The 17,449-nt window shown below is 41.2% G+C and overlaps 1 protein-coding gene across 2 annotated transcripts in view; it reads left to right on the top strand.

Annotated features, from left to right (window-relative positions):
- Wdr41 (WD repeat domain 41) overlaps positions 1–17,449 on the top strand; it is a 50,087-nt gene that overhangs the window by 10,394 nt on the left and 22,244 nt on the right. For both annotated transcript variants that reach the window (XR_009592382.1, XM_060385590.1), the window contains exons 3-5: positions 11,764–11,812; positions 13,450–13,581; positions 15,783–15,845. Coding sequence is in view for 1 of the 2 variants with exons in the window: in XM_060385590.1 (XP_060241573.1) it covers positions 11,764–11,812; positions 13,450–13,581; positions 15,783–15,845 (244 nt within the window). In the remaining variant the exon portion in view is untranslated. The remainder of the gene's footprint in view (positions 1–11,763; positions 11,813–13,449; positions 13,582–15,782; positions 15,846–17,449) is intronic.

Genomic DNA, 17,449 nt, shown 5'->3' on the forward strand with positions numbered 1-17,449 from the left:
TTCATGATTATTGATGGTTTTATATGAGATACAAAAGGACTTCTTGTATATGAGAACATATGTAGCTTTCCATTATGTTTCATGGTGGAGTATACAGTTCGTCTCTGAAGGAACCTTACTAAGAAGTCCAACTGAAACCAAATGACATCTCCAGATTTAGGTATGTCAGCCTACTGAAAATAGGCACATGTTAAATGATAACACGAATATGGCCAGCAAAGTGTGGACTCTTAAGAACACTGCACGACTGAAGACTCTTTTTGGTACAAATTGCAAGGAAAAACATATGAGGAGCAAATACACAAAATAAAAGAAACTTTAGAAGTCTGTATAACAACTGTAATCCATTGACCTTATCTGAGTCCTGCTTCTAACAATAAACTTAAAAACATTAGGGACAGCAAGCGGACTGTGTGTGTGAAAGACTTGTGAAAGGAGATGTTCCTTAGATGTAGAAGCACCTTTAGGGGTATCAGACTGACATGTTATGGCGGGGGTGCTGCTCCTGTGGATTTCCTTGGCAGGGGTGGAAGGGTTAAAACAAATTGTTCCCTGCTTCGGAGAGCTGTCGCACAGAGCGGAAGCTGGCTTCCAGTGTTTCTAAAATCCAGTGTGTTCAGCTGCACCAATGGCCATGTCTCATGTTCTTGCTCATTCTACAATGAACTGTCAGATTGGCTTCAAGGACAAAGAGAAAAAAATCAGATATCCAACATTTAAGTAGCCAGTGAAATTGCAATTAATTGAGAGATTTCTAATTCTGATTCTGTAGTCCCAGCAGGGAATGAGGCAGGAATTCTACATCTTAATATTGCATTCAGAGCAAAATGTCAAATTTTCAAGTATTTATAAAGAGCATCTGTGGGATAAGAATCCCGAATAACATGCTCAACGACTCTCTCACCAGTTCTGCCTAGACTCAGTGCTCAGAAGGAAAACTACCGTTTCGTGGAGAAGGTAGTTAAGGTGCTGCTGTGGGAACTCTGTGGAGCAACAGGGTGAATGCAGATCAGCTTCCCTAAGTGTTTGTGATGAAACAGGCTATTTCCTAAGTCAAGCATCTAAAGTGTGACTTAAAAACTCAAATCAAAGTACTTCCACAGAAAGCAGACACTTCCTCGGTTTGCTTAGAAACATGTGTCCCAGAGCCTCCCTCCACTGCCCTGCTCTCTGACAGGAGGCTTGCTGGTGCTGAGAATGAGGCTGCAGCACAAAACTGACAGTGGAGAAGAGTCTTCCTGTGTTGTATCGGCACACCTGTTTTCCTTCAGCTTTCTCTCACCGCCTTGCTTGGCTTTGTTGCAGGAGGTCTCTGGGGTGACAAGCGTGCTGACCCCCCATTACCCCATGTGAAGCGTCCTCTGCTGAAGCAGCGGCAGCAGCCCTCTGTCCTGCAGTGTCCTGATGAAAGGACACACGAGCTGGGATTTGTTTCAGATCACACTGCGAGGAGGGTTTTGGCGGGTACAGATGACAGTATTGCCATTGATAATTACTGGAAAGGCGATGCATACATGAGAATTTTTAGTATACTGTCTTCTTCACTTTTGTATACATTTAAGTTTGCCATAATGGAAAGTATAAGAGCTATATTTGATATAGAAGAAAAAAAATGCCAACATAAAGGTATTTTGTTTCCAAATCATGAATGTTTTCCTAGATATGTGTGTTGTATATATATGTTTGTGTATGTGCGTAAGTGGTGTGTGTGTTCACCTATGGATGTGGAGGCCAGAGGTCAATCCAGGTGACCTCTTCACTCTCTGCCTTAGTTTTTAAGATAGGTTTCTCGTTGAATGCGGAAGTCACCATTTTGGCTTGACTGGTCACCAGGTTCCAGGATCCTCTTCTGTGGAGTTAGAGACCTGTGCTGCCGGGCCTGACTTCTTATTGGGTGCCCAGCCTCTCAGCTAAGGCGTTGAGGCACACATGGGAGGTACTCTGTGAACGAAACCATTGGACTTTCAAACAGTCCTGGGTGGGAGCTGTAAATACTCCACATTAAAAATGTCTGCCTTTGAGAGCAGGGCTGGTTGGAGCAAGTACAGGAATCACATTAAGAGGCACATTACACTCGCTTTACTGAAGTAGTACCGGAGAAGAATTGCAGCTGAGGAAAAGCCGGGCTGAGGGACATGGCTTATTGGCAAACACAGCAGCGTTGCTCGTGCTTCACCCTGACTCAGGAACACTGCCCCCAGACCACTGAGACGGCTGACAGCAGAGCCTTTCTCTCTCAGGGAGGCTTGCTGCAAAAACAGTGTTCTCTCTATTCACAGACAAGTGCACAGAGAAACCCAGAAGAGGCTGAACTGAGCGTCTTGGAGGAGAAGCGGAGGAGAGGGAACAGGCCTGTTTGTCTGGGGGTGGAGATTCCTCCATAGGACGTGAGATCAGGAGAAGGTGGCTCTACGACGCACTTCCACCTTCGTTGGGCTTTTTGTAAAGTTATTTTTTGTTGTGATTTTTTTTTTAGCTTTATCTGTTACCTAGGCGTTGCAGAAGCATCCATTCAACCTGCTTTTATTTATTTGCCATGCTTTAGAAAGCCCGTGTGATCTGGGTAGCAGGGCAGCCACCAGCTGGTTTTGCCACAGTTGTGGTAGCTTGGCTTTTCTGTCTTCTTAGAGTTATGCAGATGCTAAAAACGGAAAGCTTTGCATTTACACTTAGGGATTCCATTTCCTCCTATGTCCTTTGATTTATAGGACTTAATTGAAATTGCTTCACTTGAATAGCAAGTATTAAATGAACACTTAGGTAGTGGATACAGAAATTATTTGTGAAACCTCCTTATTTTTTATCAATCTTTGTAGAGCTCTGCCGTGCCTTCAGCATACATAGATAATAACAATAAGCATATGTTTTCTGAGATGTTCAAAGTGATGGCGTTAGAGGGAGTGGTGGCTTCCTACCTTGACACTGTAGACTTCCCTCAGTCTAGATCCCGTGGCATGGTTTGTAGTGCTGCACCAGGAGCTCTTGAAGGCCTGGAGCCCTTGCCTATTGACTCCTGGTGTCAGGACAAGGGGTATATCCACAGACCACACAGGCCTACTCCCTAGTAACACATTTGCTGTTTGTAAGCAGCATCAGAGAGGGTGAAGCATTCTCCGTCAGCTGCAGCTCCTTATTAAACAGCCTCCCTGTTAAACTTGTTTTTCCATGCATAGAAGTTATTAGTAGCCATTTCATTATCATCTCAAAGACTTATTTAAAACTGTTTTAGTGGTTCTCTGTACTGAACTTGGGCCTTCTAAACTCTAAGCAAGCACTCTACACAGCCTCACTCTGTAGCTCGGGCTAGCCTTGAGTTCAGATTGACTTTAAACGTGTCACCCTTTTGCCTCTCCATCTGGAATACAGATTGTAAGCATGTGCCACCACGCTTGACTCAATAATGCTTTTAAGTACTTGGTTTAAGGGCAGAGAAGGCATGCTGAGGGTGCAAAAACTAGTCCTCTCAAGGGAGAGCTCACCAATTGCTCATCCAAACCAAGTGTTCACCCTGGAAACACACCTACAAGTACCATTATCCAGACTGAGCAAGTTGTACTTATGTATTTAGGAACATATGTTAAAACATATATATACATATGTGTGTGAGTGTGTGTGTGTGTGTGTGTGTGTATACATGTGCATATAAAACAGTAATTAGCAAAAAAGAGACAATGAATATGAAAGAGAGCAAGGAGCCATATAGAGGGAGGAAAGCGAAGTGGAAAATGATATAATCTCAAAAAAATTAAAAAACAATAAAAAATGTAAAGCCATAACAAACAAATTAGGTTTCAAATTAATAAATCCTCACAGGTATCTATAAGAACTTTATGTCTGAGCCATAAAAGGAACTATTTTTGTGTGGTGGGAATCTAGTTTTAATTAAAAAGATATTTTTATTGTGGTCATAGAGTGACACATTAGTAATGTAAAATGAAAAGATATGGTTACATTAATACCATTAATTATTACAATTCATGGAGCTTGGAAGCACTTAAATGTTTGCTTATTTAGTCATTTAACAAGCATATCTTTTTTACACCTTCAAAATGTTTATTTTGAAATTAAAGTATGACTTCATGTATATGCTCCTGTGTGTAAAGAAGTCACTAACTTTATCTTTACAATGACAAAGATGCCTGAAAAGAAAGTAATGCTTAAAGCCATCAGCATGAAAAGGATAGGTGTGATGACCTCCTGGAAATCAAAATAAAGTTAAGGCTTAGAAACTCCAGGGATCTGCATGTTTAGGGGAATCTCCACAGTTTCAGGGGTTTGATAATCTATCAAATGCACCAAAATTCTAGAAGAACTGGCTCTCCTCATCGTAGCTAAGGAATTAAAATCAGTCAGTAGAGGTGAGGCTTCAAGGAATTCAACCGGGAACGCTGCAGCTGCAGACCTTGAAGCCGGACTTGTGGAGTGGAGTTGTCATACATTGTGGATGAAAAGCACGTGAAAACCATAAAGGCCTTCAGAATAGGACCCCCAAAAGCCTGGGTTGAGTAATAAAATTAGAGAACTTTGCACTTTCCCACAGCTGTCCTCCATAACAGTAAAGGCCAGTAGAACAGTGTCTTGAGAGCAGAAAGATAACACTTGAACTCTAGAACGCAGAGAAAAACACCACTAGGACACCACTAGGACATTGCATTCTCAATTAGATAAAAACCTTTAAAAGCGTTTTAAATTTTTAAATATCTTGGGACATTTTCTAGCTATCATTTTGATACTGACTTCTAGTTTAAATTCACTGTGTTCTGGCAGCATATGTTGTATAATTCCTATTTGTTTTAACTTAAAATTTCACCTATAATTTGTAATATAGTCTTTTTTGGGGAATATTTCTCAAAAACTTGAGAGGACAATGTATCTTGCTGTTATTACAGTATATATTCTATGTTCTGTCCAAGTTGTGTATATACATTAATGAATTGCTGCATGCTGGATCTATTAGTTACTAGAGAAAAGATGTAAAGCATCTCTAGCACTGAAGACCTACCAAGATCTGTCAGAGTAGAAAGTTTAGCATGATAAAGATTAATAGATACTGGGCTGGAGAGGTGGCTCAGTGGTTAAGAGCACCAACTGCTCTTCCAGAGGACCCAGGTTCAATTTACAGCACCCACATGGTGGCTTGCAACTGTCTGTAACTATAGTTCCAGGGGATCTGACACCTTCATACAGACATGAATGCAGATAAAACAAATGCACATAAAATAAAATTAAAAAAAAACTTTATATAAAAAAGATTAATAGATATGGTACTTATCTTAGTTACAGTTTTATTACTGTGAGAAGACACCATAATCAAGGCAACTTGCGGAAGAAAGAGTGCATTGAGGGAATACAGTTAGAGGGTTAGGGTTCGTAGTCATCATGGTAGGACACTGCAGCAGGCAGACATTGAGCTGGAACAGTAGCTGAGAACTCACACCTTGATCCACCAGCTTGAGGCAGAGAGACTGGCTGGCGTGGACTTCGGAGACCGCTAAGCCTGCCACCCGTGGCACACCTACTCCAACAAGGCCATGCCTTGTAATTCTTCCAAACAGTTCCACCAGCTGGGAAGCAAGCGTTCAGGCGTACGAACCTGTGGGGCATTCTCATTCAAACCACCACAGCACTAACTTCTACTGATTCCAAGTAGCACAAGTTTCTTCATTTTAACATCTGGAATTTGGACACATCACAAAATTGATGCCCTTCAGGTATAACTGGTAACATTTCCCCCCTTAGTGCTACATAAAATAACGTGTTTATAACAGTTTATGATGATTTGTGAAATACTGTACATTTGTGAAATACTGTACATTTCTGAATGCTTGTTGTATATTATCTCCATAAACTTATTATTGGTGTTTTGTAGAGAAGCGGTTTTCTCAATGCCTTATACTGAGGCTTAAGTCTTTGGGTTCTCTTAACATAAATTGTACCATAAAGTGTTGTGGTAGCAGTCACCTTTCTTTTATTGACTAGCATAAGCTGTACTGATGTGTTCCTCACTACCTGATTAATGGCTCATTACTTCCTTGCAGAAACTGCAGTGTGTCTTAGTATTAGAAATTCTTGAGTTGAATTTCCACTTCTAGATTGGAGATAAAGTATGTGCTTGACCAACTAGAATTTGGTTTTAGATAAGCTGCTGTAATGCAACTAATTTTTAGTGATCTTTATAGCCAAATAGATAATTGTAGCCCACAGATGGCCTTCTAACCTTTGTGAGCTATCTTATAAGAGATACCAGTGTGTAGCAAAGGAACTGGCTGCTTTTCAGAGCTTTGTTTTCACTGTGGAGCAGTAACAGTAAATACTGAAGTGGCCAAGAAAGAAATAAGTAAATCAGCCATTGAATATATATAAGAGAGCTGAAAGGCTGAAGAATCTACAAAGCCAGTAATTGACCTTTGAGCAATAAGAATTGACTGTGACTTCATGCATTAGTGGTGAGCATTGTTTAGAGTTAACTTTGTCTGCTGCTGATTAAATTCCAGTTTGAGGCAAAGTGCTCCCTATCTCCTTTCTAAGCTCTCAGCAGTTCAGTCATCGCTCACTGTGAACTCATTTCTCTTTGCGAGATTCGAACACGAGAAAACAATAATGAGAAGTTAAAAATCAGGGTTAGAAAAAAGTATTTTAAATCTGTAGCCTTTCTGAACGGGAGAAAAGCAATTATAAGGGTTTGGAGGATCAATACAAATTGATGTTTTATACCAAAGAAAGCTTAAGGCTTTGAGTCCTGCCCTCACTGCTCGCACTATATAAATACCAAGAAATCAACAGGCCCCAAACCAAACCACTAAAGATTTACTTCCAGCAATTACTGTTGATACTCCAGGCAGTGTTGAGGATTTGGGTTTGGAGAACACATTTTTAAGCATAGAAAAAAGAAGTTTAAAAAAAGTTTGTTCTTTGAGAGTTTTAAACACGGAGACAGTGTGCTTTGATCACATCCACCCTTAGTCCCTCTCTTCCAACTCTACTCACACCCCTCCCCACCTGCACGTCTCTCCCATGACTTGGTGGGCTGTTTTTTTAGACTACCGAGTTCAGTTGGTTCTGCGGGTATATACGTGGGCTAGGACAACAGGTTTCCATGTACTCACCACAGTTTGTAAATCACTTACGTTTTGAAATGAATATAAACAGTGTATATGGATTGTCATTAACTGTTATATGCTTCTAGCTTATTAACTAAGGAGTCTTAAATAGTCTTCTTTCTATTAAAATGTGTAGTGTTTCATTAAAACTTATTTGGACTCTGACTATATTTGGTCCCTTACCTCTTACCATGGGAGATCTGATGAGTGTGTTGAAATGAGAACTGAGTGTGGGATTCCCTGAACCTTGAATACAGCAAGAGACTGAAGCTGAGTCGCGGCTGTTTAAACCCAGAGCTCAGTGTGGAGCCTCGAAGAAAGCCTTGGGAGAGGGAAGTGTGACTCTGTGCTTCCCAGGTAGTGCAAATCCAGTAGCGGAGGCCTTCCTGTGGGACAGTCACTCTGTGTACGCGCTTGGTTCTTAACTCCTCTCTTACTGATGCTCTCCACCGACACTGTCCACCGACGACTCAGAGGTTTATGAAATCCACTACTGATCTTGTAGGGATTTACCACAGATGGAATAAATGACAAGGTGTTAGTGGGGCATCATTTATTAATGGTTGCTAATATAGGAGTTATATGTAAATCAGTTGTCTTTCTTTTGTCTCTTATTAAAAATGCCTGAATTCAGCTAGATGGGAATAATAGTATAAAGACTACTTAGATATAATTCTGAATTACTAGCGTTTATTATAGACTGGTATGCCTCATTATTAATAACGAGTTGACAACTTACACTGTGTTTGGTGCCTGCTTAAAAATGGTGCTTGTTTGATTTTATAATACAGTCACTATGATGAATAATAATTTGAAAATTATCCTCTTGATAGAACTTATGTGTAGGCTCAGATTTTACCAAACCTACTTTATTTAGGGTTCTTAAGCCCCTTTACTTCCCTTCCAACCTTCTGCAACCTTAGGTAGGAGATTACTAGGGAAAAGAGTTGTAGACCTATTTTATCTACTTCCTGCTGATTGGGGTCGATGGGTCTTTAGGGGATTACCAAACTCAGTCATCAGGATGCCAGCAGTCCAGTCTGAAGGCCAACACCAAGCAGCAACAGGATTCAGAAGATAGGGACAAATCAGCAAAAGCCACAAGACTCAGTTGGACTGCGCCAGAAGTTCTCTGGAACATCTTTCTCTGCAAAGTCAAATGTGGAAGCATGAAGATGAGCCCAGCGATGTCAATCCAAAAAGCTCTGAAACACTGAGTGGGCCTCTCTATATCCCATGTCCACAGATGTTCTCAGCCGGTCAGAGTCATGCCCCGTACACGTAAGGGTCACAGCAAAACATCATGTGCCCTCTCACACGCCAACCTGGGCAAAATATTGCATGACAAAACTCAGTCTTCAAAAAACCCAGAAACTTCTACTTCACTATGTGTAGAATGTTTTACTCTGTGTAATGTAGAACCTCTAAGAGTAGAGGGAGTGAGGGTAAAGAGGAGATAAGTTCTTGTCATGTTTAGTGCAGCTTTCTTTTCCTGGCTCCAGGCAAGCTCTTACCACTCTGCACTTCAAATACCTTCACTGGAAAACACCACCAAGAGTCTACAAACCTCACCCAGATTATATGAAGAAAGATCAAAGAGCCAAGATAAGCAAAGAGGTCTTAACTTTAAAGATAGAGTTAAAATGCCTTTACAGAGAAATTAATAAAATAGAATTCCATCCCTAGACTATTACTTCCTATCAACTTGGTTTCACTGTATTTGATCTAGGTTGGTTTACATCACAGAGTTTTAGCCAGTGGGGAGACTAAAGGTCATTTCTGTATCTTTCTTATTTTTATATTTTAGCAGTTTCTTCTTTGTAACCCTGGAAGTGCTTTGTCTTTGGACCCTGAGTGCCTGGCATGCATGGAATTTACAAGATAGCTTATAAACATTTGTTAAATGAGTTTGCAGAACTTAATGTTTGTTAGGGTAAGGGAAAATATCACTAATAAGATTTCATGGTTTTTAATGTATGACAATTCTTGACCTCAGATTATATGACAGAGCCATGATGACATAGACAATATTGTAGTAGCATAAAACCAGACATGTAAATCAGTGGAACAGAATAGAGAATTCCAAATAAATCCATGTAGGGATAACCGCGTAATGTTTGGCAGAGTATATTCAGGGGATAAGGACAGGCTTATTCAACAAGTTGTTCTAATAAAACTGAGTATCAGCCGTGGAAAGATGACGTCAGATCCCTATCTCTTACTCTGTATGAAGAGGTATTTAAAATTTGTATCTGCTATGCTGAAATTATTAGGTGAAAATGGAATGTACTTCAAGATGCTGGTATGTTAGGACTTTGTGACTATGACTCCAGCAGCACAGGAAACAGTCCAGAAAATAATAGCTGGGAATACGTGAGATTAAAAAGTTCCTTACAGCAAGGAAAACTGTCAGCAAAGTGAACAGATAGGCTACAGAATGGAAGAAAAGTCTTTGCCAGATATGCTTCAGACAGGATTTAATTTCTAGAATGTATAAAGACCTGCAGTCAGTCCCCACTGCCGATGCTAATGAAATAGACATTTCTCAAACATGAAACCCAAGTGGCCAGTATTTATTTTAGGGATTTTTGCGGATCCTGCCAGCAGTTCAGTAATAAAGATGTGGAGACTTTTATATAGCTTAAAGCTTCAGGCCTTTTGCTGGGACAGCCTGTCATCCAATTTCCTGGCCTGTCCCTACCACATTGGCTAGCTCTTTACCTCCCTGCTCCTCTCTGGTCTCCCTTCTGCTCTCCTCCTTGTTGCTTCAATTCTCCTGTGTCGGTCCTGTATCCTTCCTGCCTGGAAGTTTTGTCCCCTTACTTCCTGTCCCTGCTTTTGGCTGTCAGCTCTTTATTATAACCAATCAGCAGTGAGACAATGCCTGGTCCATCTCTTCGGTTGCCTAAGGCATTGAAGGCTGCCTGGCCTTTTATCTTTTTGGCGTTTACAAATAGAAAACCCAGTGGAAGGTGATAGAAATGGCAATATAAGATCCTGCCAGCATTTAGCTCTTTGGTACAGAATTAACAATTGAAAATACAGAGACACACCTAAATACAATAGGAAGAAAGGTCGCCCCAACAAGTGTTTTAAAAAGTGTTCCAGTGGCTGGAAGATGCCTCAGTTGGTGAAGTGCTCCTGAGGACCGCAGTTGAAATGCCCAGCACCCACCCAAAAGTCTAGAAGGTCAAGTGCATCTTTACCCCAGACGCTAGGAGGGTGGGGGCAGGCAGATCCTCAGAGCTTGCTGGTCTCTTAGGCTGACCAGTTGATGAGCTCTGGATTTCATGAAACACCTTGTCTCAAAAGATAAGGGAGAGAGATAGAAGACACCAGACATGCGCCTTTGGCTTCTGAATGCATGTGTGTACACACTTAACTTACAATACATACATAGAATTTGAAAAAAGGAAGTCATTGTCCATAGCCTTAGCCATAAAGGAAATACTAATTAAACTGCTTTGAGGAACTGGGAGATGGCCTTCTGGGTAAGATTATTTGTTCACCAGCATCAGGACTTGGATTCAAGTCTCCTGCTGATCTGGCTGTGTATATCTATAATTAAGAACATACCCAATGAGCTTAAAACTACACTCATGAGCATGTATTACTCTGGCACATGCGCACACACAAGCGCGCATACACGTACACTCTCTCTGCTTTGAGATTTTATCTTACTTTAGTCAGAATGCATATTATTAAAAAAAACAGGTGACAAAACATGCTTGCAAGGATGTGTAGAAAAGGAACCCGTATTCACTGCTGGTGAGAGAGTGTGGAAATGCAGACATTACCGGAAGTAGTGTGGAAGTTTATCCAAAAACTAAAAGTAGGACCACGGTGGAGCCTGCTTTCTCAAAGGACTCTGTATCTGTCACAGACAGGTATGCCCATCCATGTTTATTGATGAGTTATTCAGAATGTCAGGGCATGCAATCATCTCACATGTTCATCACATATGAGTGGATAAGAAAAGTGTTGTATTTGTATACAATGGAATTTAATTCAGCTGTAAAAAAAATACAAGTTTCTGGGAAAATTGGTGGGCCTGGAATGTATTGTGTCAAGTCCTGTGACCCAGACTCAGAGGACAAGTGTGTGTGCTCTTGTTCAGGTGGAGTCAAGCCTTTAGTGTTTAAGTCATGTGGGTGTGAGCACTAGTGTGGGCTAGGAGGCTAGAAAGGGACCACAGGGGAAAAGAATGTGGAGGAAATGGGAGGACAGCGGAACACATGTGACGTGGAAGCAGAAAGCAGACTCCTGGGGTTGGAGGAAAATCAACACAAACAAATTTTGTTTGTAAATGCTATAATGAGACCTAATGCTTTGTTTGATAGTTAAAAAAAAAAGTTAGCACAGAGCTTGACACAGAGAGAATAATTTATCTAATGGTTAGTCACTATTAATAGTAATAAAAATATATTATCAGCTTGTTAATATTTGACCAGCATATTAAACCAATACAAATATATTGATATAATCACAGATCTTAAAATTCATATTAAGTTTAATCTATATGTTGTAGTTACTATATTAATACATTCCTGTTATATGAAATCAAATATTAATATCTATTTTAAATATAATTTTATTAATAAAACATTACATTAAAAAATCTCACCACTTAAATTTTTCTTCATGGCTTCTTTTCTCAAACCAGATTTGCATCTGCTGGCGATGATGGACTTATAGTTGTGTGGAATGCCCAGGTATGTACCAACTAAATGTGGACTGTAATGAATAGATACAGGATGGTTGAATACTCATTCATTGATACTGTGTGGTACTCAGTATGCTGCCATATTATTATCATGTGGGATTGGCTAATATCTGAGAAGGGTTAAAGACACTTATTTGCAACAGGGACTAATGTTTCATAATATTTTAAGTGTGTGTGTGTGTGTGTGTGTGTGTGTGTGGCCAGAAGAGGTCTAGGACCGAGGAGCTGGAGTCACAGGAATAGTGACCCTCCTGACCTGGGTGTTTGGCAATAGCAGCAACAGCCACTCCAGCCTCGGAGAGTTTAAATCTTACTGAACAAACTTTGGATAGTCATCTACTATGCAGTGACATCAAAAAAGAATTGTTAGTTTTTGTAAGATGGTCCAGTTTTTTATTCCACCTTGTATGATAGCATACTAAAAATTCTTGTCATGTTTGACCTAATCTGTGTAACTGTGTAATGGGGTGAGGGGTTGTTTTCTGGGGCTTCTCCTTGTGGTCTTTGTTCTGCAGGTTGCTGTATTTTTATTTTTTCTTCCTTGTTTTCTCAATCTAGTTATCTTCTCACTGTCAGTCCTCATTTTTCTGCAGTCTTGCTTAAAGGGCCAGCCTTTAACATCAAAGTGTCCATAGAGGTGGTTCCAGCCCTCTTCCCCCCGACACTGCGGGCTCAAATGCCCATGTGAAATTTTGTACATACTCTCCTCACATTCTCCCATGTACTTCAAATTACCTGTAGTGTACATATCATATGCAAATGTTGGAGGAAATAATGACAAGTCAAGTCTTTTCATGTTCAGTACAATTTGTTCTCTGTTGATTGACTGAGACATGGTCTGGCCCAGGTTGGCCTTGAACTTTTATTCTTCCTGCTTGGGCATATTGAGGTCTGGGATTACAGATATATACCACCACACATACTGAAAACAATGTACTTTTAGTCTGCGAATAGTTGAGCCAGGCCAGTCATCTTGGTACACAGCTGTAATCAGGCGGCTCAGGAGATCCAGGCTAGCCTTAGCTTCATAATAAACTTGAGGCGAGCCTGGGCTATATTACTGTTTCTAAATAAACAAAAAGTGAAATAAGTTGAACCCATGCTTCTAAAAACTCTGGATGCAGAAGGCCAGCTGTGCCGTAAACACGTTCATGAACTCCTGCAGCCCTGGGAAGATCTGAAAGGAGGTGAGGGGGAAACTGATGGAAGAAGATGTTGAGCGGGTGGAATAGCTGCTGGGTTAAACACGCCTGGAGAGCACCGCGACTTTGTTTCTTCTATAAAGAGTTAAACTGTGCACATGCGCCGGAGACTCCCTGTTTTCTTTCTCCAGGGTAAACTTCTGCAAGTCCTGCAGAACTTCATGGTCCTGAAAGCCACAGGAAAGATTATTTCTTTAGACCGACTATGAGAAGCATACTAAATAACACACTGACTAGAAGATAGAAAAACTACCCACAGCTGTTTCTTTTACTTGTTTAGATTATATCTATTTGACTGCTTAAACAATTTTTAAATTCCAAACATAATTTTAAATGGCATGTATGTTTATTTTCTACATAGATATTCTTAATGTTATTTAAGTTGGAAAGTGTTAGCTTCTTGACATTCTTTCTTGTATTTCAGACAGGAGAAAAACTTCTGGAACTCAGAGGACACACGCAGAAGATAACGGCTGTCATTGCATTTCCTTCCCTAGACTCTTGTGAGGGGAGTAGTCAGCTTATCTTGACAGCCTCTGCCGACCGGACTGTTCGCATATCCTTAGCCTGGGGCCCAGCTGTGCGGGCCTGTGTGCTCTGCTGGCCCAGCTGTGTGGGCCTGTGTGCTCTGCTGACCAGGGTGGTTTTCCCATGTTCTTCTGAGACACTTCCTGAAGTGTCCGGTGACTGGAAGTAGTGGCTGAGGTGGCCCTCTCTAGAGCACCTATTACATCCAGTTGTGCAAGAGGGAGGGATGGAGGCACATGGCCTTAAAACGTTCTCTCAATTAGGGAGCTCAGGATTAGGGAGTTAGACTGGGGAATAACTTATTTCTCCCTCATGTATGGCAAAACACACTTAATTCCCTCTGCCTCACCCCTGCCCCACGAGAACCTTTGTTGCTGCTGAGTCAGTCGGCACAAAAGTGTACTATCCTCTGCCCAGTTTTAAAAACTTGGTATTCTAAAACAGTATTTTCTTAAAGCAAGGTACTTTTTGCTTTCCCATACTTTCCAGTTAGACTTTACCATATGACAGAAATGGTAATGTTTTATAAAGCGCTTGTGTGTGCTTGGGATAGTTGTGTCTTACGTGTTTATTGACTTATCTACCTTTGAAAATGGCCCTATGAGGTAAGACTTCGTCATTGTCACAGATGAGAAGGTAGAGATAGCAAGTCGCCCAAGGTACATGCCATTAAGGTGGAGGTGGCCAGCAGCCTGCGTGCTGTCCGCCCGCAATCTGAAGCTGGGCGCCACACCCTCCTGATAAATAGTGAACATAACGTCATCACGAGGGGTTGCATTGTGGAGCCCGTGGCCAAGTGCTGTGGGTGACTGCAGCCTCCGTTGTCCTGCTTCACTGTCATGTGGCTGTGACAAGTCTGCTCGCAGACTGTGAAGTTCAGAAGCAAGCCCAAAGGAGGAATGCTTTTAGACGTCCCTAGACCCAGGCCTGACTCGATGTCCCACTTCGAATGAGTTCATCAGCTGGAACAGTCTCTGGGCAAATGTGTGCAGGGAGAACATCTCAGGGAACCCTTGAAGCGTTGACCTCTGTGTGCTTGCGAGGGACCTGGTCAGAATTTAGACCAGAGTAGGCCTGCTACTGCTGCTTGTTTGAGGAAAACATCATTTTGTGGATTAGGCTCTTGTCATTTTATCCGTAGTGCAGAGGTGAGACTCTGGGGAACTTACCTGTGGCATGACACACGCGGCTGTTCATATTACTCAATCACTTTTATTTTAAAGTCCCAGAGAGCTTTGATATTCATGTTAGGGATGTTCTAAATTTGCTCTCCTTGGACTTTCACTGTTACTTAACTTTCTGAAGTAAACATTGGTGGTAGATTTTTGTGTTTGTTTTTGTCAAGTCAGGGTCTTAAGAACCAATGTTGCTTAGAACCCAGCACTAAGCTTTCAAATAGTGGGATGAGTGGAAAGTCTATGGGGTAGTGTCAGAACTGGGAGACTGACGGCCAGGAAGCATGTTCTGCTTAGGGAGAGAACGTGCTTAAGACCGAGGTGTTTGTTTAGTGTGGCCTGAACGTCTGAAGATACAGACTCTTTTATTAACTGCATTTGAAGAGTAAACTAGAATTAATAAAAAAATCAAATGCAATTAACTAGATTATGAAACTATGTTTTTAATATAAACTATATATCAGACATGATATGAAATGCATTTGCCATACATTTATGTTTTTTATAAGTATATTATATGGTATCTTCATGTATGTGATATGAAGATGAACACCATAGAAAATTGTGTTCAAAGTTTATAAAGACCATCATGTTCCTTAAGTCAAACTAACCCTCACCCTGTGGCGGGAGGCCTTTCAGCTGTTTTCATTGTCACAGTAACACGTAGTTACATGGAACAGGCACATGTAGTCATGCGTGTGCACTGTATGAGCTGTGGGACCTTTGGGAAATGTTTAGTATAAAACATGTACATGTTTGCTGTATCGTGGCAAACTGTTCCCGGCCGTACCCTTGAGCAGGAGTGCTGCCAGGCCCAGGAGCTCACGACTGCAGGGCAGGCCTTGCTGGGTGCCTTCAGATGGCCTCCGGGGAAGTTGTAGCTCACAGGCCTGCTCCCGAGGACAGGACTTGCAGGGTACACACTGCTGACTTAGACTTTGCTTAATGCTTGTCTGACTCTTTATGCCTGTGACTTCATTGTTAATTAGAAATGTTACCTCGTAACTAAAGTTTTAAACTTCCATTTGGAAATTGTTCCTTAACGTAAGTGTAAGTCTGGGACTGTGACACCGGCAGACAGATCCAGAGAGTCCCCTGCCTTCAGTCTACCGTGAAGGTAAAGTCTTAAGCAAGCTAGCTTTTTATGGCGATGTTTTTGTTGTTGTCAAATGGTTTAATAAAGTAGATGAAGTTACTTCTTCAAGTTTTATGAAGTATTGCTTTCACATATGTCTACAGCCATTTGGTTTTTAAGACTAGATTTTTGGGAACATATGTATGAGAATGTTTCACTGAGAACTGAGTGACAAGGTGGGGCCTGGTGGGCTTATAGCAGACCCTGATAGAGGAGCCAGCACTCACAGAGCTGTAGGGGGAGCTGTGCTGTCTCTATGCTTTGGCCAAAAGATAGGGAGGTGTTCGTGCCTTGACTGCTGCCTTTTCTAAGGCCATGAGGACATGTTGGTTTCTTATTTCCAAAACCAATAATATGCCAATTCCATTTATTTCATCTTTTTATAAACAGGTAGTATTGGGACTTTGATGGCAGGAATGCTGCCATACCTGAGAGAAACAAATGTAGCTCAGTCTTGCTTCCTTGTGACTCCTACAAGAGAAAGGAGCTGGTGTGAGGTTCTGGGGAAGCGAGCGCATTCTTCGTTGCTGGCCAGTTTGGGAATGGCGTCTCCTCCATGGCTTTGGGGACAGCTGCCATCCCTTTTTTGCTGTGTACTTGTGGTAGGCTGGCTCATTATTTCCCATGTAGCGTCTCTAGCATGTAGTTGTCTCTATTGTGGTGCTGTGCTGTTCTGTAATGCCAACTTCCTAAAGGTCCTGTGGAAGAAAGTGCCGTGCACTGTGTCCTTCGAGCTTATTTAACCGTGGGTGTCTGGGAGACACTAAAATATTCACTGTATCGTATGTGATCTGAACAAATGCTGCATGCGCATTCCTTTAAAGATACTTCTGACTATCTGAAAAGCTAAAATCATTAGTTTTCACGTGAAAATCTTTGAGTTGAAGGAACATGGAAGAATAAAATAATGGTCCATTTGGAGTCTTCTTATACTGGTAAGAAGATCTTGTTGGATTAAAATGGATCTTGTGACTATGTGGTAAAAATACTTTCAAAAGAGGTTTTTGTATTTGCTTGCTCCTGTTATACCTTTTGTTTCATAAGAAACTATTTACAAAAAACCAAAACCGAACAAAACACGGTTCACTATAGTTTAGTGGTTCGGGTTTTCTTAAGTGACTTTTTAGAGCAACACAGATTTAGAACTCTTAGTTATTATTTGACCTAATAAAGTTTTAAAATGAAGATTGGCGTTAACACAGAATTATGTTAAACTGGCTTCTTGTTTTCTATTTGTTTTGAGATAGATATACTTTTCTTAGAAGGTAGTTTGGTTCTGTGAAGGCTCTAAAAAGTAATTATTATATGCATCAACTCAGAGTTTTTACTTCAAGGACGCCCTGCAAAAGGAAATAATGAGACATACAGGTAGGGGCTTAAGGAAAGAAATCCATACTACAGATTAGTTTTTATAAGTGGGTGTTGGAAGTGTGGTAGCGTCTTATGAAGGAAAGCGGAGTGCTTAGCCAAGCGAGGGTGAGCCCAGGAATGTGGATGAAGCTGACTACCGGAAAGTCGGTGAGCAGAGCAATAGTCAGCAGCATCCGCATGATCCATGTCAGTAGAGGCAGGGAAGGCATCCAACC

The sequence above is a fragment of the Meriones unguiculatus genome, chromosome 6, assembly GCF_030254825.1.
Source record: "Meriones unguiculatus strain TT.TT164.6M chromosome 6, Bangor_MerUng_6.1, whole genome shotgun sequence".
NCBI lineage: Eukaryota > Metazoa > Chordata > Mammalia > Rodentia > Muridae > Meriones > Meriones unguiculatus.